The sequence below is a fragment of the Astyanax mexicanus genome, unplaced genomic scaffold (genome assembly GCF_023375975.1).
Source record: "Astyanax mexicanus isolate ESR-SI-001 unplaced genomic scaffold, AstMex3_surface scaffold_34, whole genome shotgun sequence".
Lineage (NCBI taxonomy): Eukaryota > Metazoa > Chordata > Actinopteri > Characiformes > Acestrorhamphidae > Astyanax > Astyanax mexicanus.
In genome coordinates, this window is record NW_026040044.1 from 935,001 (window position 1) to 961,402 (window position 26,402).

General features: G+C 38.0%; 1 protein-coding gene and 2 long non-coding RNA genes across 3 annotated transcripts in view; 1 reads left to right on the forward strand and 2 right to left on the reverse strand.

Moving 5' to 3' along the window:
- LOC111190008 (uncharacterized) overlaps positions 1-26,402 on the forward strand; it is a 751,666-nt gene that overhangs the window by 343,176 nt on the left and 382,088 nt on the right. The window contains exon 25 of the mRNA XM_049473126.1: positions 16,633-16,806. Within this exon, the coding sequence (XP_049329083.1) occupies positions 16,633-16,806 (174 nt within the window). The remainder of the gene's footprint in view (positions 1-16,632; positions 16,807-26,402) is intronic.
- Positions 1-26,402, reverse strand: part of LOC125790039 (uncharacterized) — a 280,980-nt gene that overhangs the window by 24,359 nt on the left and 230,219 nt on the right. The gene's annotated exons all lie outside the window — the stretch shown is intronic.
- The window catches only part of LOC125790038 (uncharacterized), a 38,164-nt gene continuing 37,405 nt past the window's right edge, over positions 25,644-26,402 (reverse strand). The window contains exon 3 of the long non-coding RNA XR_007429988.1: positions 25,644-25,704. This is a non-coding gene — a long non-coding RNA (uncharacterized LOC125790038). The remainder of the gene's footprint in view (positions 25,705-26,402) is intronic.

Sequence of the window (26,402 nt, forward strand, 5' to 3'; positions counted from 1 at the left end):
TCATGAGTACCAATTTGGAGCCCTATCGGACTTTTCTTCTCTTTTTAATAAATAGAAACACACTGATAGGGAATGTTCTGTCTTTCTGATAGAGTGATAGATTTCCAGCAGGTTATATGTGGTCTCTTGCTGCGCTCTGGTGGTCATTTGGTGAAACAGCTACAGGTGAATTATTCTAAATTAAAGCTCTGCTGAACTTATTCAATCTTGCTTGTCTTGCTTAATTGAACATATTTATCCTTCTTGTTCATGCTGCTCAGCCGCCTGGGTCATTCTTGTTTATGCTCCACCCACTTAATTTTTTTTTAAATTTGCATAATATGCAAAACCTACTTTTGAGATCTTGTCCTTGGATCCTTGACCAATCATGACATGTTTGGTGTCAAACAGTTCAGCAGAGCTTACTCCTCAATAATTATTTAAAAAATCTTTACATTTATAAACAATATGGCCCCCATATGCAAATGAGTTCTACCATGGTGCAGTAAAATGTCTTTAACACATAACTTTTGAATGCTTAACCTGACACTAATACCACTTCAGTCCTTTGATCATTACATGATTCTCAGATACCCTGTCAGTTTAAGTAGACATACACCCCTACGGGGCGGGGCCAATGCTCGATAGCTGTTTCTCTAGAACCATACAAGCTATCAAGGTCATCCTAGCCAATTATCATCTATGGCCCATGCACTAATGGTACACCAAATGAAAATTTGATATGGACACTTTTGTGGTCACTATTAGCCAATCACATTCCAGCAAGCTTTTAACAGGCGGAATGTTAATCAGGTCAAAACTTATATACTATATACGGGTTATTTATATGCCGTTTTTATGCCTTGTGTTTTTTCAATTTAAGAACTGAATTTGTTTCACCAAATGCCCACTAGAGTGCAGTAAGACACCACATAAAACCTGATGAACACTACAGCTCAATTTATCAATGCTTTTCAACTAGTTTACTCACACCACTCATCTAGCATTGCCATTATGGTCTTTATGGTCACGCTGGTCACCCAGCTTGGTTATGCTGGCCATCCAGCTTGGTCATGCTGGCCATTCACATTGGTCATTATGGTCCTGCTGGTCATTCAGCTTTGTCCTCATAGTAATGGTGGTCTTCCAGCTTGGTCATACTGGCCAACCACCTTTGCGATGCTGGTCATCCAGTTTGGTCATTATGGTCTTCCAGCTTGGTCAATATGGTCAACAAGTTTGTCATCCAGATTAGTCATGCTGGTAATCTAGCTTGGTCTTCTAGGTCATGCTGGTCATCCTCATCCAGTTTGGCGATGCCGGTCAACTGGCAACATGTTTTAAGCCTAACTGGCCTCCAGGGGTCTCTTTGCATGTAACGCTCGAACCCCGTAAATCGCCGCTTGCGGCTATATTTATTATTATTATTATTATTATTCTTTTTCTCCTGAAAAAACAGTTGTGCAGCCTAAACCGTAAGTCATAGAGAAATGAAACTTGGTAGGTAGATGTAGGGTCAGTGCATCTCGGTGGTTAACAAAAATGGCACCGATTGGTCACGTGGTGGCGCTATAAACAAGGAAATTCATTTTTCACAATTTTCTCAATAACTCAAAAACCATAAGACCTACATTCAAAATTCTTTTTTTGATGGATTCCTTGGGTCAATACCAACAACTTTCCAATTTGGACCATGCACTTCCGTCTATATAGATTTTTTGCTAATTTGCATAATATGCAAAACCTACTTTTGCAAACTAGTCCTAGGAATTTTGACCAATCCTGGCATGTTTGGTATCAAAACACTCGTGAGAGCATGCGCTTCAATATTCATTAAGAAAAAGTTGAAATATGTAAACAATATGGCCGCCATATGCAAATTAGTCCTTCCGGATATATGCCCCATTCACTTCAAGAGGTAAATTTGGAGCACTGTTTCTCAGCAACCGTGCAACCTAGCAAGTTGAAACTTTGCATGCAGAATCTATCATACAGCCTCTAAAGGATGTTCAAAGGGCAACTTAATCAATCAACATGGCTGAACACCATCAGCCAATCAGCATTCAGCAGACATTTTGGCAGGCTGAATGTTGCCCAATCTGGATGATATTTGGCAGTTATGTTCAGGTGGAGACACTGTAGTGACCTGCAAAGTGCTGAAACAATCCGCCCACTGGGGGGCGCTGTTCCAAAAAACGAGTATATGTCAATCATGCTGTACTATTTTGACATCTAATTGTTTTTGCCATATTTAGTACAGTGGCTCTGACAAATTTCTCAATACAACTATGTTTAAAAAGTGCTTTGTTCATTCATAATTGCTAATTGTTTGAAAATAGCTATATTGAAACTACTCTCTGGATATTTGGCCTATCACCTCCATTTCAGTCTTGCTGCACACTGTAGAGACTCTAGGTAAATGTTCATTAAAAACATTTGTGAAAATTTCACATACAATACTCTCCAGGCATCAAGCAATCTGTGCGTCCTTGGAATTTCTAACCTAAATTGCTGTAACTCTGCAGTATTTGCTGTAATCTCACAATGTTAAAGACCTCTGTACAATATCACTCTGATGAAGCGCCATTTAATACAGAACTAGATTAAGAATAACTTGACATTACATGTCATATCAGAACATTCACTCCTTTGTGCCTCTTCTCAACATTAATAACAGGTGAAAGACTTTTGATCATTTCTAAATGTGACAGAATGTCTCCAATTGTGTTAGACCTTCTTACACATCACCATCCTATGCTCTAGTAGGCACCATTGTGCTAGTTGGTGCTTGATGAAGCGCCATTTAATTCAGAACTAGATTTATAATAACTTCGTAATTACATGTCATATCAGAACATTCACTCCTTTGTGTTAATTCAAACTTCTTTGGTCAAACATTTCAGCTTGTTCTGCAAAGGTTCAAAGGTCAATCTGAACACCACTTTGTGAACATTCTGGTTGAAGCCACCTGATCAATACCAATAACATGTAGACACATTTTGACTAGTTCTAACTCACTTAATGAATATCCTACAAAGTTCACTAGATTTACATGTGAATTTAAGCACTGATCAGGTTGAAAGGCCTCTGCTCAACATTAATAACAGGTGAAAAACTTGATAATTTCTAAATGTGACAGGGCATCTCCAATCATATTAGACCTTCTTACACATCACCATTCAATGCTCCAGTAGGCACCATTGTGCAAGTTGGTGCTTGAACCCGATGATTGCCGCTTGCGGCTATATTTATCCTTAAACTCGCTATCTATCATCACACCAAAATTCTTCACACAAGGTTTTATAAAAGTGCCCAATGAAGCCAGATCTACAGAGGGAGCCTCAGTGACCACGCTAGGTCTAAACATCACAGTCTCAGTTTTACTTTCATTAAAATGTGAAAAGTTTAAGGCCATCCAGGCTTTAATGTCCTCAAGACACTTTAACAGTAGTTTAAGAGAGTTTGTGTCACTACGTCTTAGCAGCACATAAATTTGGGCATCATATGCATAAATATTCCAACAGAGAAATGAGGATTTTATGATCTACAGTGTCAAAAGCAGTCATAAGGTGATCCATAGCGATTCATAGAGTCTAGGGCTGCAGCTATCGATTATTTTTGTAATCGGGTACTCTACTGAAAAATCAATTCGATTAATCGAGTAATCGGATAAAACATTTTTGCTTGGTTAAAGAGCAATTAAAAAGGCATTTCACTTAATATGAATGACCAATTGGTTTCCTTGTTTAGATAAGTTATATTTTAAAATTCACAACATACATTTCCAAATTGCAAATACAAATAAATAAAACACAATAAAGAAATAAATACCACAAGTAAAAGATACATTTAATTACATTACTTTCAATTTTGGATTTCTTGTAAGTATCAAATATAGGGTATTAATCAATAAAAAAAAGCATAAACATTGTCTTTGTGTTGTGCATCTTAGCTTCTGAACAACAGAGACGTTGCCAGTTCTGCCAGTGCTGGATAAGTGTACTGCGTTCTTTTACCACCAAGTCACTTCTCCAAAATATATCAGGACCTGTGGAATAATTGTGAAAACAGAAGTATTAAAAATGTTGCTTTTTTCTTTTTTTATATTTTGGACTACTTGGGTTTAATTACATCACTAAGACTAATAACTCTAATAATAAATTCATTGCCGTTATGAACGCTAAGATTGACACCTATCGCATTGAGACACATTAGGCACTAGTGGTCATTAATATTTTAGCCAATAATATTTTATCCAATAAATAAGAGACACACACTTCCCTATATCAACCACACAGTGTCTGAATTTATCTTTTTGATTCACTGGCCAAATGTCTTCGTAGATGAAGGAATCCTGCATTTAGTTTCCAGCCAAAGTAACTTCACTTTAGCTAACTTTAACATGGATTTATTGTTTATATTTTGAACAGCGCTGTGTTTACTGTTTACATAAAGCATGTATTCATTTGAGAACTTGTCTCTGTTCTAATAAAATAACCACACACATTAGACAGTGTTCCTATTAATTCACACGTTGTTATTAAGGTACATTAATGTTAATCTCATTGATTTATTATAAGTTATATTTACCTGCTCTCTCGGCGTCCTCGCGTCTCAGGTGTCCTTGGCTGAGATGGTGCAGCATTAAAACGCGCTGTTTCGGGAGGCAAGGACGCGCTGCACTGAATACATGTTACAGTTTGTCCATAAAATGCTTTTATTCCTTTAAAATCGTTGTTTTCTCTCGCCACTTCCATTTTTCCGCTGCTCAACTTAAACCTCCTCCTTTTTCCCGGGCGAGGGTGACGTAACACTGAGCGCGTTGTCAAAATAAAAGTCGCAAAAATACCAATAAATATACGATTACTCGAGGCACAGAAAATGAATCGATCAATGTTTTTAATGGAGTAGCTCGATTTACTTGAGTAATCGCTTCACACCTAATAGAGTCATTTTTTAATAGCAAATCATTAAAAACCCTTAACAGTGCATGTTCTGTACTGTGGAGAGCCTTAAACCCAGACTGGAACTCTTCTAGGATAACATTTCCATCTAAAACATCTTGTAGCTGCACAAGAACAACCTTCTCTAAAACATTTGAAAGAAACTCTGTTTCCGACTTTCTTTTAGAGCATCAAAAGACACCTATTTTCACTTGTGCTCGGATCTCCTGCTTATTTGTCTAGCAGCACAAGTGACGGTATTAAGCCTGGGCTCTGTTTTACACTCGGACAGCACACATTTTTCAGGAGCAACCATATCCAGAGCCGATGCAACAAGAAAAATAAAACAAAGAAGTTAAACCATCAGTATTTAAAAAGGTGAAGAGTGTAAGAAACTCAGGAACCAGGGAATGTGGAGGCACTTGCTGAATGTAAAACAGTGGTTTATTTACAACAAGGGCTATATACAAAGAAAACATGGTAACTAAAACACAAGACATACCAGGAGAGTGGTAGTGCAGGCAGGGGTTCAGCAACAGAGAAGGCAATACATAAATACAAGAGCTAGACAGAGAGACAGGTCTAACAGGCAGGAGGTCAATAACACAGACAAAAAACAGGTCAGGAAAAACAGGAATACAAGGAAATGTGTTGTATAAGAGCTGGAGAACCAGGTAATACTCAGCAGAGAGCAAAGGGAACAGAGGGGCTTATATACAGGGGGCACACCTGGGAGTAATTAAGTAATCAACCAATTAAAACTCATGAGAGGAGGAAGAGCGTGACTGTGAGTCATTGTAGTCCACTGTGAGAGCATGCTGGGAGTTAGAGTCTTTAGGGCTAACAGGGACTAGAGCAGGCAGACTGACAGCTTCAGTTAAATACATGTTGTTAAATGCTGCTGAAAACCGTGCAGCGGTGGACGCGTTAAAAATATGATGATGATGATGAAAAGCACAGAGCTCAACAGCACAGGGAAACAAAAATTCAAATAAAACAGGCAAATGACCTGAAAACACTGCAGAACATATCTCAGTGTTAAGGACCGGCACACCATATAACAAGACAAGATCAAGTGTGTGTCTGTGTTCTTGTGTGGGAGCAACTGCAGATTGCATAATGTTAAGAGTCAATAAGATCCAAACAGTCTTTAGCCATCGGCTTTGTGGGACAGTATACATGGATGTTAAAATCACCAACAGTTAAAACTCATTATTTGGCAAAAACTCAGCCAGCAGTTCTGAAAAGTCTTTTATTGAAGTTCTTATTATATTTAGGAGGTCGATAAATCACAGCACAGAGAACTGGATCAGAGCAGCCTAGCTCAAACATAATCAGCAGGTCTATTTCTCTTTAAACAAAAGTGCTGTTCCACCACCACGACCAGTTTTCCTCTGAGAATTTAGATATGAGCAGCCGAGAGGAAAACGCACTTAGGTCTCCAGTACTAAGCAAAGTTTCAGTTTTTTAATGGAAAAATCCCTCAGGATAAACGTCTTATTTGCCAAAGATCTAGAATTGACCAAAGCTATCCTAATATGAGCAGAGTCAGTTACCGTCCGAGGTGCTCAATCCAGCAGCCGGAGGCTTTGGGGATTTGATCCTCTGTTCCAAAGACGTGGAGAGAATCAAATCAAATTAAATCAAATTTATTTTGTATAGCGCTTTTTACAACTGGTGTTGGCACAATGCAGCTTTACAGAAACATGATCACAGAACAAAGAATCAGGCAAAACATTAAACATAGAAAATACAGAATACAGAACCCCCAGTGAGAGCACAGCTGTAGTCCGGTACTCCTCACCAGAATCAACAACCACCACCAGAGTAGAAAATTACCAAACCTTCAGCAGCCGGCCGAATATTTAGAAGTGTTTGCTGATCATACACCAGGATAGCATCACCAGATTTAGTAAGTAAAAACAACAGCCAGAGTAGCACGAGCAGACGGCATGCCACACACACTGGCCCCATCTTGCTACGCATGAAAAGTTAGATATAAAATAGTTTAGGTCTATTTTCACCAAATACAGCAGTAAAATCCTGCTTTTACATTAATGCAGGAGTAATATTTATAAACATCCTGTTCTTTTTCCTCCTAATTTTTGTTTAAACAAAAAAAACAATAAAATATAAGATGTTTCTCAATCCACATATTAGTCATGTTGTTCTTAATTCTGAAATACACAGATGGAAGAATATGTGATATACAATAATCAACAAAAATATGAAAAAAGAATACAGAAATAAGTACATAGACATTTTATAATTTCATTAACTGATTAGAATTTGATGCAGCAACACATCTCAGTAAAGTTGGGACAGGGTCATGTCTACCATTATGTAGCATCTCCTCTTCTTTTATCAGCAGTGTGTAAAAGGTAAAGGTGTGGGAAGTATGTATCTCACATAAATATGTGTTAAGTTTTACCTGTTGCTGTTATGCTGCATCTGTGGAATACACACACAAACACATCACATCACACACAGAGGATTACATTAGAATTAATATTGTATTGGTTTGGTCATTGTATCACTGTTATACTGCTGAATCCAGATCTTATGTGTGTTTTATTGATTAGGTGAGTTTTTACACTCCTAGTGTGTGAATTTAACTGTGTAACTCGTCTGTTGTACTTTTCTCTCCTTCTCTCTGCAGACTGAGGAACTGCAGTATTACAGGAGAAGGCTGTGCTGCTCTGGTTTCAGCTCTGAAATTAAACCCCTCCCACCTGAGAGAACTGAATCTGAACTACAATAATCCAGGAGATTCAGGAGTGAAGCTGCTCTCTGATCTACTGAAGGATCCTCACTTTAAACTGGAGAATCTACAGTAAGTGATGTTATTTTAGGTGTTTGTGCTGCATATAGGAATGAGTGCTAATGAAGTAAATATTGAATTGTTTAGACTAATAGAACACTATTCAGAATTCACTAATGAATCTAGCTTTGTGTTTGATCTAATAATAGCAGTATAATGGAGTTATTAGTGAGTCAGTGGTGAGGCGGTGCTGGTAATTCACCATAGCTTGTATCTGAGAGTCAGGTGGTCTGTATCACAGCGTGATCAGGAACTCCCGGGTTTAAAGGAAGGAGGAGTTTTAGTGGTGTTTAAGGGCAGCCGATTGTTGAAACAGTGCAGCAGTGAAAACAGACCTGTGTGTAACAGAGTGGTTTATGGTAATTTACTGTTACTGGGAATGTTGTATCAGCTTCAGTCAGACCAGTTTAACTTTTAAACACAGGATGAAGTTCACAGGCTTCACTTCTCAGTCCAGTGAGAATATCTTACTCTCTACAGCTCATTATTGAAGACAGTCTAAATACAGACAGACCTTTATCTTTAATAACCAATTATATCAGTTTATTATAGTTCTGATTAGAGCTGAGTGATACGATTATATACTTCATTTGATGATAGAAAAACATCTATCGTTTAGTATTGAGCTCCATCGTCTATATCAAAATACAACAGCCCTGGAAAAGTGAGCAAAGCAAAGTTTCCAGCGTCAACCTCTCTCCCCTGTCTCTCTTTCCCTGTCTCTCTCTCTACCTGTCCGCCCCCTCTCTCTCCACCTGTCTCTCTCTCCCACTGTCTCTTTCTCTCCCCTGTCTCTCTCTCTACCCTGTCCGTCTTTTCTTTTTCCTGTCTCTCTCCCCTCTCTCTCTCTCATTACTTTCTCTCCTGTCTATATGTCTACCTTTTTCTCTCTCTGTTTCTCCCCCTGTCTCTCTCTCTCACTCTCCCCTCTGTTCTCTCTCTCTCCACTGTCTCTCTCTCCCCTCTGTTCTCTCTGTGTCTCCCCTCTCTCTCTCCCCCTCCCTCTCCCGCTCCCTCTCCCCTGTCTTTCTCCCCCTGTCTTTCTCTCTCCCCTGTCTCTTTCTCTCCATCTCTTTCTCTCTTCCCTGTCTCTCTCCGTCTCTCTCTCTCTCTCTCTCTCTCCCCTCTCTCTCTCTCCCCTGTCTCTCGCTCTTCTGTCTCTCTATCTCCCCCCTGTCTCTCTCTCTTTTTGAAATGTCCCATCATTTCTGAATAGAGGTTGTAGAAATGTTACTGTTAGGTATAAAATGATGATTGTTTTTGTGCTGGTTGATGAGGGGGCTCAGCTGCAGTTTCCTCAGTGAATATGGGGGACATTAGATGTGTTGTAAACAGTGGGCTGTAGTGGAGGTAGGACAGATGGAGCTAGCTGTGGTATAGAAAGACTCCTCCTCAGGATTCCTTCACTCACATTTAAACAGTCTGATCTACATGATCTACTGATGCTACAAAAGTATGAAGGAGGAAATCACACAGGACTGTACAAACACTACTGTATTAATTAAAGCTTCTTCCCACACACCATCACACTCATGAACAGCTGAACACTACACCACATTTCTGGATATAGTTTATTACATACTAATGACTTTTACACCCAAAACACAATCCATATCAAATACATCCTGTCTCACTCTGTTCACTCTGTTCTTCTGTACTGCACTTTTATTTATCCTGAGACAATGTCTCAAAACACTTATTGTCTTATTAGTGTTTTCTCTGTTGTTCTATTTATATAGCGAATTTACTCTGCACTGTGTCCTTTGCTGCTGCACTCTGCACTTTATTGTAATATACAATTCTGCATACATAAGTTTACAGGTGTGTGTATGTGTGTGTGTCTGTTTGTGTGTGTGTGTGTGTGTGAGCATACTTGGCCAATAAAACCTGATTCTGGTTCTGAAGGATGGAGGGAGCTGAGTGTCAGACAGACCTACAAACAGGCTTTTTTTTTAGTGAGATAATAATAATAATAATAATAATAATTATTATTATTATTATTATTATTATTATTATTATTATTATTATTATAATAATTATAATAATAATGACAATAATGACAACAATAAAAATAATATAAATATGCCAAAAAAGGAAAATAGATAACAGATAAATCAAACCAGTGAAGAGACAAAGAAACAATTAATCAAACAAACAAACAATGACCCTAACAAACAAGCAACATGCTCACACACACACACACGCTCATTCAAATTATCAGACGTGAAGGAGTGTGAGTTAGGTGCAGTAGATCAACTGTGATCCATTTCTCACTATTTTAATCATCAATTAGATATAAAATAGTTTAGGCTTATTTTCACCAAATACAGCAGGTATTCAAACGGGTTCTATACTTTTTTCTCTGTTTTTTATGTAATGAGAGAAATTACTTCATAAACACCCTGTTCTTTTTCCTCCTAATTTATTTTATTTAAAAACCAAACCCAAAAAAATACAATTAGTTTTACAATCCATGTATCGTTATTATATTTATATACAGGTGTTGGAAAATGAAACTGAAACACCTGTTATTTTACTGTGGGATTTTAGGTTTCATGGTTAAATTGGAGCAGCCTGGTGGTCAATCTTCATTAATTGCACATTGCACCAGTAAGAGCAGAGTGTGAAGGTTCAATTAGCAGGGTAAGAGCACAGTTCTGCTCTAAATATTACAATGCACACAACATTATGGGAGACATACCAGAGTTCAAAAGAGGACAAATTGTTGGTGAACGTCTTTTAATTTCACAGTCTGATCTGGATATTTTAGTATTGACTGAATCCTGGCTTAAGCAAACTGTCACAGACTCTGAAGTAACAGATTGCCATCTCTACAGAGCAGACAGGAAAGCAAGGGGTGGAGGTGTGGCTATTTAAAAAAAATTAAATACACTATCCAAGGAAGCCTGTTTTGAACTGTTAGCTCTGCAAGTGTGTGTTTAGGACGCAATAACAGTTTTGTGGTTGCTGGTGTTTATAGACCTCCTTCTCCTCCCTCTCATTCTATAGATGAGTTAGCTGGGCTTTTATCTCTATACACTGATTCAGAAATGCTGATCCTAGGTGATTTTAATCTGAACTGGTTAACTAATGCATCCCATCATCTAACAGAAGTGTGTGGTAATCTGTCGCTTAAACAATTAATTACTGAGCCAACACGACCAAACTTGCATGACCCACCAAGTCAACCTTAATAGATTTAATTTCATCAAATAGATCTGACAGAATTACCACTACAGGTGTATTTGACCCTGGTATAAGTGACCACTGTCCTATCGGATGCATTAGGGACTCCAGCATAAAGAAGTCTGGCTCTCGGATAATGGTTAGAAGAGATCTTGATCTAGTGCTCAGCAACATTCACTATACCTCAGAAATCCTGGATGTTGACTTGGCACTAGATCATTTTACCCAAACATTTCTAGCAGTGGTAAAAAAGCATGCCCCCTATAAAAGCATGAGAATACGTGATAGATCTAACCCCGGGATAACTAATGAAATATCTTCCTTGCTAAATGCTAGGATCAAAGCATGGACCTCTGCTAGAAAAGTGGTGATAGAGATCAATGGCTTATTTTTAGGCAGTTAAGGAATAAATGTACCTCTCACACTAGAAAGGCTAAAGCAGAATACTATATGGATCAGTTCTCAAAATCTGCTTCAAACCCTGTCAAATTTTGGAAAGTTGTAAATTCACTTAAAAACAAATCAGAGCTTACTCCCACCCAGATTTTAGTAAATAATTACCAGATTTCTGACCAAAGAGAGCTTTACCAAACATTTATTAATCATTTTGTAGCAGCTGAACATGTATTTGATAAAATTAATACAGTAATACCAAACAATGAAACACATACGCCACCTGCTGTAAGCCATGGTCTCTTTACCATCCACCCTTTCCCTCATCATATAGTAGCTAAAGCCCTCAGCACTATTAACACAAAAAAAGCACAGGAGAGAACAGACTAGACCCTTCTTTCTGAAGCATCTCCAGTCACTTTCAAACAGGTCACATATATTTTTAATCTCTCCATTTTATCAAGCAGAATTCCCAGGATCTGGAAAACAGCCCAAGTAATTCCACTCCACAAAGGAGGTGACGTTGTAGATCTCAACAACTTTAGACCAATCTCTAAACTGTCATGCCTAGCTAAAATTTTAGAATCCTTAGTGAATGACCAACTCAAGACATTTTGTTGGGTTTTATTTTGCCCTCAACAGTGTGGTTTCTCTTGTCTTTCTTTATCAACCAAATCAAATACTTCTGAGTTCAGGTTCAGAGAAAAGCAGGTTTATTTCGGTTCAATCAACCTCGGCCGGCTGTCAGAGTCGAACTCCTTGGCCGCCTTTGGACCAGCCTCTTATACAGCACAGATGACGCACACCCATAGGCAACAACTGGTTTTACGCACACATACCCCAGGATGTGCCGTCGTTAGGTCGTAAATAGTTTTCGTTCACCCGGGGTGTTCCTGTTATTTACTGAGGCCTAAAATTCAGTCCTATCTTTTTTACTAGATATTTCATATGGATAAAACTAATACAAAAAACTTCCAACAATTTCTCAGTGTAAACTCAATCCTATCAGAACATCAATCTGGTTTTAGAGAGGCACAGCACAATTACTGCTACTACTCTGATCCTTGATTATCTTTTAACCTCCATTGATCGAAAGAAACACTGTGCAGCCATTTTCCTTGATCTCTCTAAAGCTTTTGATACAGTTGATCAAATCAAATCAAATCAAATGTATTTGTATAGCGCTTTTTACAACTGGTGTTGGCACAAAGCAGCTTTACAGAAACATGATTACAGGACAAAGAATCAGGCAAAACATTAAACATAGAAAATACAGAATACAGAACCCCCAGTGAAAAACTCCCTCAGAGCTGCAGGAGGAGGAAGAAACCTTGGGAGGACCAAGACTCACATTAAAGGGTGGACCATCCTACCACTGGTCAAATGGCTTTTAAATTAATTTTAAAAGTCTTTCATACATCCACATAGGTTTTATATATTCAGTTGTATAGCAGCTCCACTAATGGCTTATAGAGTAAGATGGATGATGAGCAGCTGATCTGTGGTGGTGGATGGAGAAGAGCTGACTTCAGAAACTTCCAGTCTGGCCAGACAGAGGACATGAGAGCCTGAGGGTCCAACATCCCTCGGTATCGGGTCAGACAGGTGGGCAGTCAGTAACTCGGAGGAAAGCAGAGAGATGGAATTAGTTTTGACTGGATTTATGTAAAACAGAGAATATAAAACATTATCAGAGTGTGGCTAATGACTCCGGCAGATCTAAATAAAACAGCCTAACTAAAGGCAGAGAGCCAGAAGGTAACATAGACATGGAGGCACCCTGAAACACTGGCATCCACCCACTCCACCTTCCACAAACCTGAGTGACCGTGTGCAGTGGGAGAACAGCAGCACCAGCATCTCAGTTTACCCACAATTCCCTCTGTCCATGAACCCCTGAATCTGCAGCCTTATCTAAAGGGAAAAACATTAATTACCAAAAGCTAAACTAAACAAGTAAGTTTTCAGTCTAGACTTAAAGATTGAGACTGTGTCTGAGTCCCGAACATATACGGGGAGATTATTCCAGAGTTGAGAAGCTTTATAAGAGAAAGCTCTTCCTCCTGCAGAGCTCCTCTGAATTTTAGGAACTACTAATAAACCAGCACCCTGTGATCGAAGTAATCGCGGTGGTTCAAAACAGGAGATGAGGTCTTGTAAATACTCAGGAGCGAGCCCATGTAGGGCTTTATACGTTAACAGGAGAATTTTATAGTCTATGTGGAATTTGACTGGAAGCCAGTGCAGTGCTGATAGGACTGGACTAATATGGTCAAATTTTCTCGTTTTAGTAAGGACCCTGGCTGCAGCATTTTGAACTAGCTGAAGTTTATTTAAGTTACTGCAGGAACATCCAGACAGTAGCGCATTACAATAATCTAGCCTTGAGGTAATGAAGGCATGGACTAATTTTTCTGCGTCATGCAGTGATAGGGCATTTCTTAGCTTGGCAATATTACGGAGGTGTAGAAAAGCTGTTCTAGTAACATTAGATATGTGTTTATCGAATGCTAGATCTGAATCTATGATAACTCCAAGGTTTTTAGCTGCTGAACCAGGGGTGGCTGAGAAGTCAGACAGATTTAGCATTAAATCTGATAATTTATTTCTAGCAGCTTTGGGGCCTAATAGGAGAACTTCTGTTTTATCACTATTTAATAGGAGGAAGTTGTGCGACATCCATGATTTTACATCTTCTACACAATCCTCAATTTTCTTTAATCTCACTCTGTCATCAGGTTTGGCTGATATGAAGAGCTGCGTGTCATCCGCATAACAATGAAAATTCACATCATGTTTTCTAACAACTTTGCCCAGTGGGAGCATATATAATGTAAATAATAACGGTCCTAATATAGAGCCTTGTGGAATTCCATATCTTACCTTGGTATAACTGGAAGACATATCATTTATCCTCACAAACTGATAGCGATCGGTTAAGTACGATTTAAACCATGCTAAGGCAGTTCCGGTTACACCGACCATGTTCTCTAGTCTTTCTAAAAGGATAGTATGATCTATTGTATCAAAGGCTGCGCTCAGATCGAGAAGTACGAGTAGGTCATTCTCTACTTTTAAAAAGTCTACAAACACCGGCTTCAACCACAATGCTCTAGAATGGTTTAGAAATGACTTATCTCATAGAAAGCAGTGTATGGTCCTGGGACAATGTAGAACAGAACTGCTACCCATCTCTAAAGGTGTCCCACAAGGATCAATCCTTGGCACAATATTATTTAATACATACATTAATGATATTGTCACCTCCATTGTTGACTGTAAAATACATTTATATGCTGATGACACAATTTTATATTACTCAGCTCAGCTGATCACATTAATGCGGCAGTAGATAAACTGCAACACACTTTTAATGCCGTACAGGCTGCCTTTTATAACCATAAACTTGTTTTAAATGCTGAGAAAACCAAGTACATGCTGTTTTCCAGATCGTTTAACATTGATTTTAATACTCTTAAAATTACAAATTTGAAGGGTTCTATTATGGAAAGAGTTAATGAATATGAGTACCTTGGCATATGGCTAGATGACAAACTTAATTTAAACACCATATTAACAAGCTTTCAGGTAAGCTAAGGCAAAAACTCGGCTTCCTATATAGAAATAAATTATGCTTCCCAACAAACACAAGAAAAAACATTGTAGAAGCAACGTTTTTATCTATGCTAGATTATGGTGATGTGATTTATAGACATGCATCAACAACTACACTCAAACCACTAGATTCTGTGCATCATGCAGCACTAAGATTCATTACTGGTGACCCGTATAGTGCACATCACTGTTCACTCTATGAAAAAGTCGGATGAGCTTCTCTTGCTGTGCGTCAGGAAACACATTGGTTTATTTTCGTTTTTAAGCACTTTCTCACCATATGCCACCGTACATCACACAAAAACTTATTTAAAATAACACAACCTACCAGACTCGCTCCAGTGACTGGATCACCCTTCAGGTACCGAGAGTTTTAACTGAACTGGGAAAATCTGCTGATCACTGGAGTCACTAAATCATTTTAAACTCCTCGTCTCTAACCACCTTCAGACAGCCTGACACTGTTTTAGCTCATTTTAGTTTTTTATTTATTTATCTATTTATTTTATGATCTTTTTTATGATCTTTGGTATCTTTATTTTATATTTTTATTTTTTGTTAACTTTTTAGTTTTTAATGTTGGTTTGTTTGAATGTTTTTTACATTACTTTTAGTTTTCTTTTTTTAGGTATTATTTAGGTATTATTTTACTCTTTTATGTGTTTAGTTTTTATTTATTCATCTGTAGTTAAAATTTTGTTAGTTCTATATCCTTTCTTGTACCTTTTGATTTTATCATTCCTACTCTTAAATTATTATTTTTACCTTATTTGTTTTTACATATTAATATTGTTTAAATTATTATTTTTAATAATTATCTTATATATCTTAGTAAAATGCTGTTACTTATCTTATTCTATTTACATTTGTTGTTGTTGTAAATCCCTTCTATGTAATTGCTCGGCTACATTGTAAATGAGGGCCATCCTCAATGAACTCCGAGTTTAATGAAGGTTGACTGATTGATTGATTGATTGACTGATTGATTGCTATTGCATCTGTGACCAAGACAGCAAGTCTTTTTGATGTATCAAGAGCCACGGTATCCAGGGTAATGTCAGCATACCACCAAGAAGGACCAACCACATCCAACAGGATTAACTGTGGACGCTGTAAGAGGAAGCTGTCTGAAAGGGATGTTCGGGTGCTAACATAGATTGTATCCAAAAAACATAAAACCACGGCTGAACAAATCACGCAGAATTCAATGTGCACCTCAACTCTTTCCACCAGAACTGTCCGTCACCACAATCAATTATTGTGCTCTAAAACCAGGTGTTTCAGTAGCATTTTCCAACCCCTGTATATATATATATATATATATATATATATATATATATAATAAATATTTATAAATATGTATTAATATGTTTCTTTTACCTGTTAGCGCTTTTTACAACTGGTGTTGGCACAAAGCAGCTTTACAGAAACATGATTACAGGACAAAGAATCAGGCAAAACATTTACACATACACACACACATACACACTCTCTCACACACACAATTACATCACATCACACACAGGGGATTACATTAATATTAATATTGTATTGATTTGGGTCATTGTATCACTGTTTTATTGCTGAATTCAGATCTTATGTGTGTTTTATTGATTAGGTGAGTTTTTACACTCCTAGTGTGTGAATTTAACTGTGTAACTCGTCTGTTGTACTTTTCTCTCCTTCTCTCTGCAGGCTGGTGAAATGCAGTATTACAGGAGAAGGCTGTGCTGCTCTGGTTTCAGCTCTGAAATTAAACCCCTCCCACCTGAGAGAACTGAATCTGAACGACAATGATCCAGGAGATTCAGGAGTGAAGCTGCTCTCTGATCTACTGAAGGATCCTCACTTTAAACTGGAGAAACTACAGTGAGTGATGTTATTTTAGGTGTTTGTGCTGCATATAGGAATGAGTGCTAATGAAGTAAATATTGAATTTATTAGACTAATAGAACACTATTCAGAATTCACTAATGAATCTAGCTTTGTGTTTGATCTAATAATAGCAGTATAGTGGAGTTATTAGTGAGTCAGTGGTGAGGCGGTGCTGGTAATTCACCATAGCTTGTATCTGAGAGTCAGGTGGTCTGTATCACAGCGTGATCAGGAACTCCCGGGTTTAAAGGAAGGAGGAGTTTTAGTGGTGTTTAAGGGCAGCCGATTGTTGAAACAGTGCAGCAGTGAAAACAGACCTGTGTGTAACAGAGTGGTTTATGGTAATTTACTGTTACTGGGAATGTTGTATCAGCTTCAGTCAGACCAGTTTAACTTTTAAACACAGGATGAAGTTCACAGGCTTCACTTCTCAGTCCAGTGAGAATATCTTACTCTCTACAGCTCATTATTGAAAACAGTCTAAATACAGACAGACCTTTATCTTTAATAACCAATTATATCAGTTTATTATAGTTCTGATTAGAGCTGAGTGATACAATTATATACTTCATTTGATGATAGAAAAACATCTATCGTTTAGTATTGAACTCCATCGTCTATATCAAAATACAACAGCCCTGGAAAAGTGAGCAAACCAAAGTTTCCAACGTCAACCTCTCTCCGCTCTCTCTCTCTACCCTGTCTCTCTCTCTACCCTGTCTCTCTCTCCAGCCTATCTCTCTCTCACCAGTCTCTCTCCCCCTGTCTCTCTCTTCTCTCTCTTTCTCAGTGTGTGGTTAAAAATAACTGAATTTATAGAAAATGTTCTATATCATGATCTGTGTCGTTACTGGGATATGAAGTTTCCTGTATCAAGATATGAATTCTTGGTCATATCACACAGCCCTAGATCTAATCACACACTTAATTCACCATAGAAAAAGAATATTATATCTGTTATTGAATTTCTTCTATTTTACTAAACAACACAATAACCCAAAGTGCCCGTGAGGTGAGGAGTGTGTGGTAGGTAAAGAGTGTGTGGTAGGTAAGGAGTGTGTGATAGGTAAGGAGTGTGTGAGGTAAGGAGTGTGTGGTAGGTAAGGAGTGTGTGGTAGGTAAGGAGTGTGTGGGAGGTAAGGAGCAGTGTTGGGAAGTAACGGATTACATGTAACGGGTTACGTAATCAGATTATGAATAACTGTAATCCATTACAGTTACTGCTTCAGTAAGTGGTAACCAGATTACCGTTACTCTGCTAAAATAAATGGATTACATTGCGGTACTTTCCTATTTTTGCTCTTCCAATACAACACTGACAATCACATTCACATAAATCACAACATCAGAATAGTCTGGGCCCTATTGTACACCCCGTGCAAGGCGTGTAGTGTGGCGCGTTGCCATCGTACACTCTGTCAACAGTCTATTTTTACGCCTTGCGCACGAGTCCTTAAAATAGCAATGGATTTCTGAAATATATTAACGCTGATGGGCGTGGTGGTCTGGAAATGACGTGTGTTCAGGTGAGTTTCTGGTGTGTTTCTATCTTGGCGGCGGAAAAACGTGTTGCATTGGGATTGATCCTGTGAGAGGACGTCTAAATTCACCTGTCACTGGCGCACCCAGAACTGAATCATGATCACCCTGCGCTCTGCGCTCCAAAATACCCCATACCATCACTTCCTCACCACAGTAAAAAAAAACTTACCCAGAGCCTTCAGCAATCAACTATAAAAATAAAATATACTTAAAAATCTGCATTACAGTTATAGGGAGTTATATTTATGTTCAGTACACAGACTTAATAACTGTAACTTAATTTCAGCAGACAGGGATTCTGCTGTTTGAGAATTTTAACAGATGCTTATTCTCACTCCAATGCTGGAGTTTTAGAAATAAAAAATAAACATAATGGACAAATCGACTAAACATATATTTTTTTAATCACTTCACTATTATTTAACTAAAAATTCACTTGTATTATTATAATTTTTTATATATCTGAAAAATAAAGCACATTGTCACCCTAGCCTCTGGGGCTGTCCGTAAATTATATAAAACTTAAAACTTTTAAAATACACAGAAATATAAAGCTATATATTAGCGTTCATTTCTTATCAACAGGACAAATTTATTAAAATATTAAATATATTAATTCATTAACGAAAATCTGGTCCAGTGCTCAAAAAAGACCGCAGGCACACGTACCGGATTTGGCAGCGCGCGCGGCGTGGGATTACCTCTGTTTTCTTAAAAAAGTCTTTTAATAAATAAGGTCGTATCAAGTGTAGTAAAATTCATGGTATAAACTCACTATATTTACGGATAATTAATCAAAAGAAATCAGGCAAAATGCGCCTCTCTCTCTTTCTCTCTCTCTCTTTCTCTCTCTCTCTCTTTCGCAGCGCGGAGCTGAATTCAGCGCAAGGTTACAAATAATATAAACTCAGTTTAGTTAAATAAATTAAGATGAGTGAGGACCTGTAAAGTTAATCAAATATTGTCAATTATAAAGGATAGGTTGAGGTTTTGATGAGCTGTTTCAATTATTTAAAACTGAAACTAACTGAAACTGAAACTTTTATTAATTTAAAATAAAATGTTTTTATTATTCTTCAGAAAGCCTGTGATTGTTTTAAATTAGTTTTTAATACATTTATATTTTATATTATGTATTTTTTAATTGATTTTAATTATTTTATTGATCAAATTATATATATATATATATATTTATATTTTTCCCAATGATTCCCATGTTCTTCGTTTATTCATATAGATTTTATAATTTTTTATCATTCTTATCATTTTACTTTATATTCACTACTATTATTTTTTTCTTCATAAGATATAAATTCTTTATTTTTTACGTATCAATTTTTATGATCTTTTAAAAATGTCCTATTTTTTCTTTTTTTACGTATATATTTTAATTGTCTATAGTAAATGTCAGTTTTTATTTCTACTTTTTTAAAAATATGTTTAATCCCTTTTAAACTGTAAATGCTCAGTGGCATTGTAAATGAGGGTCCCTCTCCAGTGTAAATGATGGTTGATTGCTTGATTAATATTCAATGATGCAAACCCAGTTTTTACATAAACAATAAACAGAATAAAGAATAAAATAACATTACTCTTCCCTTATTTGAACAGCGTGAGGCGCAGTCAGTTTATGCCTCTTAAAATAGGAATGAACAGAAGACAGAGCGCAGCTGTGTCTTAAAGGGGATGGATACAGACACACTGATTGGTTTATTTCACGTTATGCCCAAAACACACCCATGAATAATTAAGGGAATTAAAACACGCCCTTTGCACCGTTGGAGCTGCGCAAGGCGTATTTTTCACGCCCTCTAGATACCAAAGACACAGGACACGCCCCTAAATCCAGCTGCACAAAGCGCAATAAACTAGTGCGCTCTAGATCGTTAAAATAGGGCCCTCTATGATCAGAATGTTGGTGAGGCGTCACTCACCTCAGACACCCTCACCTGTTTATCAGACAGTGCTAGTCCCCAATGGAGCCTGACGACGAGAGCCTGCCACGCCCTGGCATGGAAATCGACTCGGCGGACATTTTGAATAATTACAAACAAATAAATAATGTTTTTGCTGTGAAATCGCTCTGATATGACAGAGAACACTCCTCCCTGTGTGTGTGTGCAGCGGTGTCTGTGTGAGTGCAGGCAGTGAGACGGGAGGAGGGGCAGACAGCGGCTCCTCACACACATCTTCATATATTTCTGGTTATAAAGCAGTCAAGGAAATGGTTCTGTGATAATCCTGACAAAAAATCCACCTGCAGAAAGTGGCAAACCTGCAAATAGATAGCTTACAGTTGTTGTTATTAATTGTTTAAATGGTTTTATCATCAATTTATAGAAGTGTTTCATAAAATTGTTTGATAAAATGGTTTCATAAGTATTTTTATAGGGTGATTAAAAAGGCTGTTTTATTTGTTTATCTATTTGTTAACTGGAAAGAAAAATAAAATAATAATATGCAATATGTGTTTGATATATTCATTCAGGTTTAAGAAAAACACAATATTTGTAAGTAATTCAAAGTAATCAGATTACGTTACTCACTTGAAGTAATGTAACTGATTACGTTACAAATTACATTTAGAATGATGTAATCAGTAATCTGTAAGGGATTACATTTTAAAAGTAACCTTCCCAACACTGGTAAGGAGTGTGTGAGGTGAGGAGAGTGTGGAAGGTAAGGAGTGTGTGTGTTTGTGTGTGTGTGTGTGATAAGTTTGTTCATGACTGATCTTTCTGTCCTGTTTTCTGTTTTACAGAATAGAACCTAAACCTGACTTGCTAATCTGACAGTTCTGCTTTGGACATCACTTCCTGTTACCAGTGGCTCTATATCCGGTGTCCTGTACATCAACACACACACACACACACACACACACACACACACAGGTATGGTTGAATATGGGTGAAGAAGGACTGAAGGAGCTGAAGTTCTGCTGCTTCTGTTCTCTAACAGTAATCAATATGAAGATTCTGATCTTAATAAACTGCTTTAATCATATTTAATACAGTATTTTATTCATTCAGGACTTCTGTAGCGTCTAGAAGCGTCCAATCACCTGTTTTAAAAATGTACAGCACTCCTACAAAGTGTTTTTATATTTATAAAGATCTGCTTTGTTAATTCTGTTTATGTTTAGTTATGAACTTATGCTGAAGCTCCTCTGAGTCACTAGCTCATTGTTATAGAGGTTTTCCAGTAGGGGGCGCTGTGGTGTTGGACTCTGGGTAATTACTGCAACCTGTGGCTCTGATTCTCAGATTCCAGAGGAAATGTACAGAGTGGATGATTAAATTAAAGAAGAATATTGTTAAATGATGTAAATAATATATTTCTCTAAATAATATCCCTCTGTAGAAATGCACACAATAATTACATTCTCCAGATCTGGTTGGTAGATCATGTAAACAGGTTGAACAGGTTTCTAATTCATTTTTTATTGTGTTTAGAGTAAAAGTCATGAAATGGTCAATGTATCATAGCGTTTTTCTGTATCAGTAAAACTTCTTGTTTTTTCATGTTTTAAAATTGTTCATTTTGTGTTCTAAAGCTGTAAAAATGTAAATGTTTCCACCTTAAACCTGTATTGTATTAAATTTGTATTTTTCAGGAAGGGATTAGTAGAACATACGGTGATTAAACAGACAGATATTTTATACAATTATCACAGTTATCTCTCTTATCACAACCAATCCACCAACGTGGATACATGAAGTTAGTTTTTTATCGTCTGCATATTTAGAGTTGATATAGAGTCGATTTGGGCAAATCTGTCTCTTACTTTTAAGACAAAGACAGATGAGGATGTATTAAAGGAAATGAAAACATATATCTTTTGTAAAATATACTTTTCATGTATTTTTAATAAATGGTTGTTCTTATCCAAGTGTTGTATTTTTATGTTATTATTTATATGGATGTAACACTAAGTGTAAAGTCCTGTTGGGTTTAGTAACTGGGAGGTTGATTGTTGTGATGGTGTGTTTATTAAACACAGTAGGATGAACAGACTTCAGCTGATGCAGTTTATTCACTCAGTGTCTTTCACAGCATAGTGATGAACAGAATGCAGGATGTGATGAATGAGTGGAGGGATGGAAAAGATACAGACAGTAGGTACAGATTCCTCCCTCAGACGAAGTCTACTGGCTAATCCTGCTGTGTACTGACTCTGAGGTTCTTAACCAGCAGACCGAAATGGCGTTTCTTCAAATGATCTTGTGGGCGGGGCTCTGGTGGTGGTTGACGGGTGGAGGGGTGGAGCCAGGGTTGTTCAAAGCAGGTTTTCTTATTGTGACATCACAATAAGGGAGGAGCTCATAGCATTGCAGTATAATTTGTGGTCTGAACCAGGAAATTTGAGACTTTTTTTTTAGATGTTAAACCAAAAATCAGTTAATGGGACACTACTAACAAATTATTATGAGATTTTGGTTTGGTGATTTGATGTTTATCATTTATTATTTTATCACTTTATTGTATTATAGAGCTTATTGATAAACAGCGACTCATCATTCATCGTACAGTGCATCTATTTGTTTCTCTGTGCATATGATAATAAACTATCAAATCTTGAATTAAATAGAGAAGCATCTCAAGATAATCCAAATCTCGGACAGTTTGATGTCTGTTTTTGATTTTCTCAACAATAATGACATGCCAAAAGTGATGGGACAGCAGAATGTTCATGAAAATTGGATCATGAAGTGTTACCTGAGTGGACAGCTTGGGAACAGCTGTATACGCTGTAAAAACCTGAACCGTCCAAAAATAAAAACATTTCAACAGGAAGTTCAGTCTAGACCTCGACCATGATCTCATTATGAATGTAACTCAGACAGTAGTTCTGCCTATGTATAGAAACTTTAGCTGATCTAATGTGAAGCCTTTGATGTAAATGACTGTATTTCTTTGTTCAGTAATCAGAGTTTCCACTGCTGATCTTTAGCCTAAAGCCTGGAGAATGAGCATGACTTATGCTACAACATTTACTAGAGTTCTACAATATCCATTTACAGGATTACTAGTGGAGTCTATTCCCAGTCCTGTAGCAGTGAAAGCACTATACTGGACCATGCTGTGGAGCTCCAGTAGTGAAGAACACAGTTCTAGCAGTCCCCATGTTACACTGCCTGCTATTACACACTCTGACCACTGGAGGGAGCCACAGCAGCACTTCAGCTCCCAGTAACACACAGTAAACCCCTCCCTCCAGCAGCAGATCTCTCACAGCCAACACAAGAACCAGAACCACACTAGCAGCCCATCCAGCCGTCTGATCACTGCGGTCCGATCCGAGAGCTGGGAGCTTATTTACATGTACACCATATATTATATTCCACATTTTGATTTAAGAGTAAATTATTATAAAACTAAAGTAAATATACTTCAGTTGCAGAGCCTGTACATTATGAGATCCACAGATCTTCAATAATCAGACTTAACCAGAGCAACACAGCCCTCAGAACCACCGTCTGATTACAAGAAAGAATCTGAGTTTCAGTAAACTGTGTTAGTAAATGTCAGTAAACTGGGCTGAGGAAAGATCTGACCATGACTTGGAATGGGGGATCAGCTGTAGCAGGGTATGGTTGTGACATCACAGATGGGAGGAGTCACTGTGGTCACACCCACTGAGTGGTAAAAAGACAGACGTGCCAGATCTCGCACCTTGTGTAAAGCATGTCACAATGCTCATTGCTATCTTACACCCCACCAACAGTCTATTTTTTCCTTCCACCTGCATCATTTAAATAGCAACAGTGCTCCTGAATATATCTTCACTGATGGGCGTGGTGTTCTGGAAATTACGTGTGTTCAGGTAAATATAAATTTCTGTGTATTGCTATCTTGGTAACAGAAAAAGCAAGTGCACCACTGACTGAATACAACCTAGACAGACATTCATTGCTATCTTGGCAGTGAATTACACTGTGCATAAATGCGTACACTCCCGCTTGTTACACACACGTACACACAGCAGTGCATAAACACATACATCCTGCCAGAATACAAAATAAAATAAATTAATATAAAAGAATAATACAATAAAATTGTTCTTTCTCAACACAAAATAAAGGTCATATGCTGAGAAGTTGCATTGGACTTGTCCAGGTAGCTGCGCCGTTCAAATAGCAATTCGCCAAAGTCAGAGCTCACCTGGATATTAAAGGGAATAACAAGCAAAGATTGCTAAAATATTGTTAGCATTAGCATTCTGTTCACATGATGTGAATCACAGAAGGGGAGGATTGATGTTGATTGTGATTGATGTACGAACAGATTCAGTGAAAAGAATCAGAGCTTTACTTTTACAGACTGACCAAAGATAAAGGAGTGAGAAGCTAATGGATCCCTGCAATTCACAGAACTATTAATCTACTTCTGATAATATTACATTATTTTATTTTATTTTAAAGCATTTTCATTATAAGTAAAATATTATTGGTATTGATGTTGAGGTGATGATACTTTAAACAATCCCAGTTTGTTTGGAAAAGTGTGAATCTGGACCAGGGAGCAGTGAGGGTTAAGAGCCCAACAGTAGCATCAAACCCACAACCCTGTCATCGATAGCCTGATGCCCTGATGCCTGAACCTTTCCCTTAAAGGTAATGCGTTAGCTATGAATCGAACCCAAGGCAACTGCACACACACACACACACACACACACACACAGATGTGAGTTTCATTTCTCCTTTTCATAACAGAGCAGAGCTGAGATCAGTCATGCATTAAAAACACATTCTAATTATAAGACTTTCACTAACAAGGGGATTTCTTCACATTCTACCTTTTATTCCCAACAGAGATCATTTCTGAATTATTAAAAGATCTAAACCCAGCTCACAGCACAGAACCTGTTCTGCATAATATAGTAAATTAAATCAGAACAAATCCTTAAAATAACAGTCCTTCATTTCTGGTGCTGCGAGACCTGAGTGCCTCCTTCCACACTGTGGACCATCAGATTCTGTTAGATAGAATTAGACCATGCTGGCCTGTTTTAACTGATTTAACTGCTTTTACTCATTTCTCTCTGAAACGAGGTTCTCTGAATCCATATTAGGATCAATATCATTATTGTTAAATCTCTATATGTTCTCTCCTTCCACAGCTACACTGATACTGATACTGATAAAACACGACTCTGTAGAGATCATCAGCATTCATTACAATACAACACACACAGTGTCCAAAATCCAGCTTTATTTCAGCACAGCAAAAGTATGGGGACAGCTACAGCACACTGACCAGAGTAAAGACACAAATATCAGCACTGTGTAGAATTTACACTCTATTGGAGATGCAGGTGGAAGCAGCTCTATGTTCACTTCTATCTTGGAGCTGCTAGCCTTCACACTCGCTCTTCCTCAACCTGATTGGCTGAACCGCGTTGTCGTGGGTGACGGTGCAGATAAACTCCTCCCCCTTTTCCCAGAGTGCTTTGCTGAGGGTCAGGGTGCTGCTGCGGCTGTAGCGGCCGTTCTTCTCTTCTTCTGCACTGGTCAGAACCCCGTCCTTCACCTCTGAGCCGTCCACCGTCCAGCTGACCAGCGCCCCCTGTGGAGAGTAGCCAGACAGCAGGCAGAGCAGAGAGGCGGAGCCCTCAGACAGCTGCAGAGAGGAGGGGCGGAGCAGAGACACGGAGGGCTTCACCGTGGGACCGGCTGGAGAGAGAACACACACACACACACACACACACACACTGTTTAGAACAGACATGGTCCCAAATCAGCTTTACCTACCTACACCCCCCATGTAGTATAAGGGGTATAAGGGTATAAGGCTTGATGGTGGGACCCCCAAACTCCAGTATAGTGAGATTAAAGTCACTAAGTAACAAAGATCCATTTAGAAAGCACTAATAGTGAGTCCACAGCGTAATCAGACTGCATTAGATTTAGTGCACTCCCAGATCTATTCACTAACTCCAATAGTCCAACTGTGTCCAACACTGGAACGCTCAGTGAGTGTATTCTGGAAATGATCTCAACTCCAATAGAGACACAACTGGAAGCTCTGCAGCAGCACCAATGCTCTCC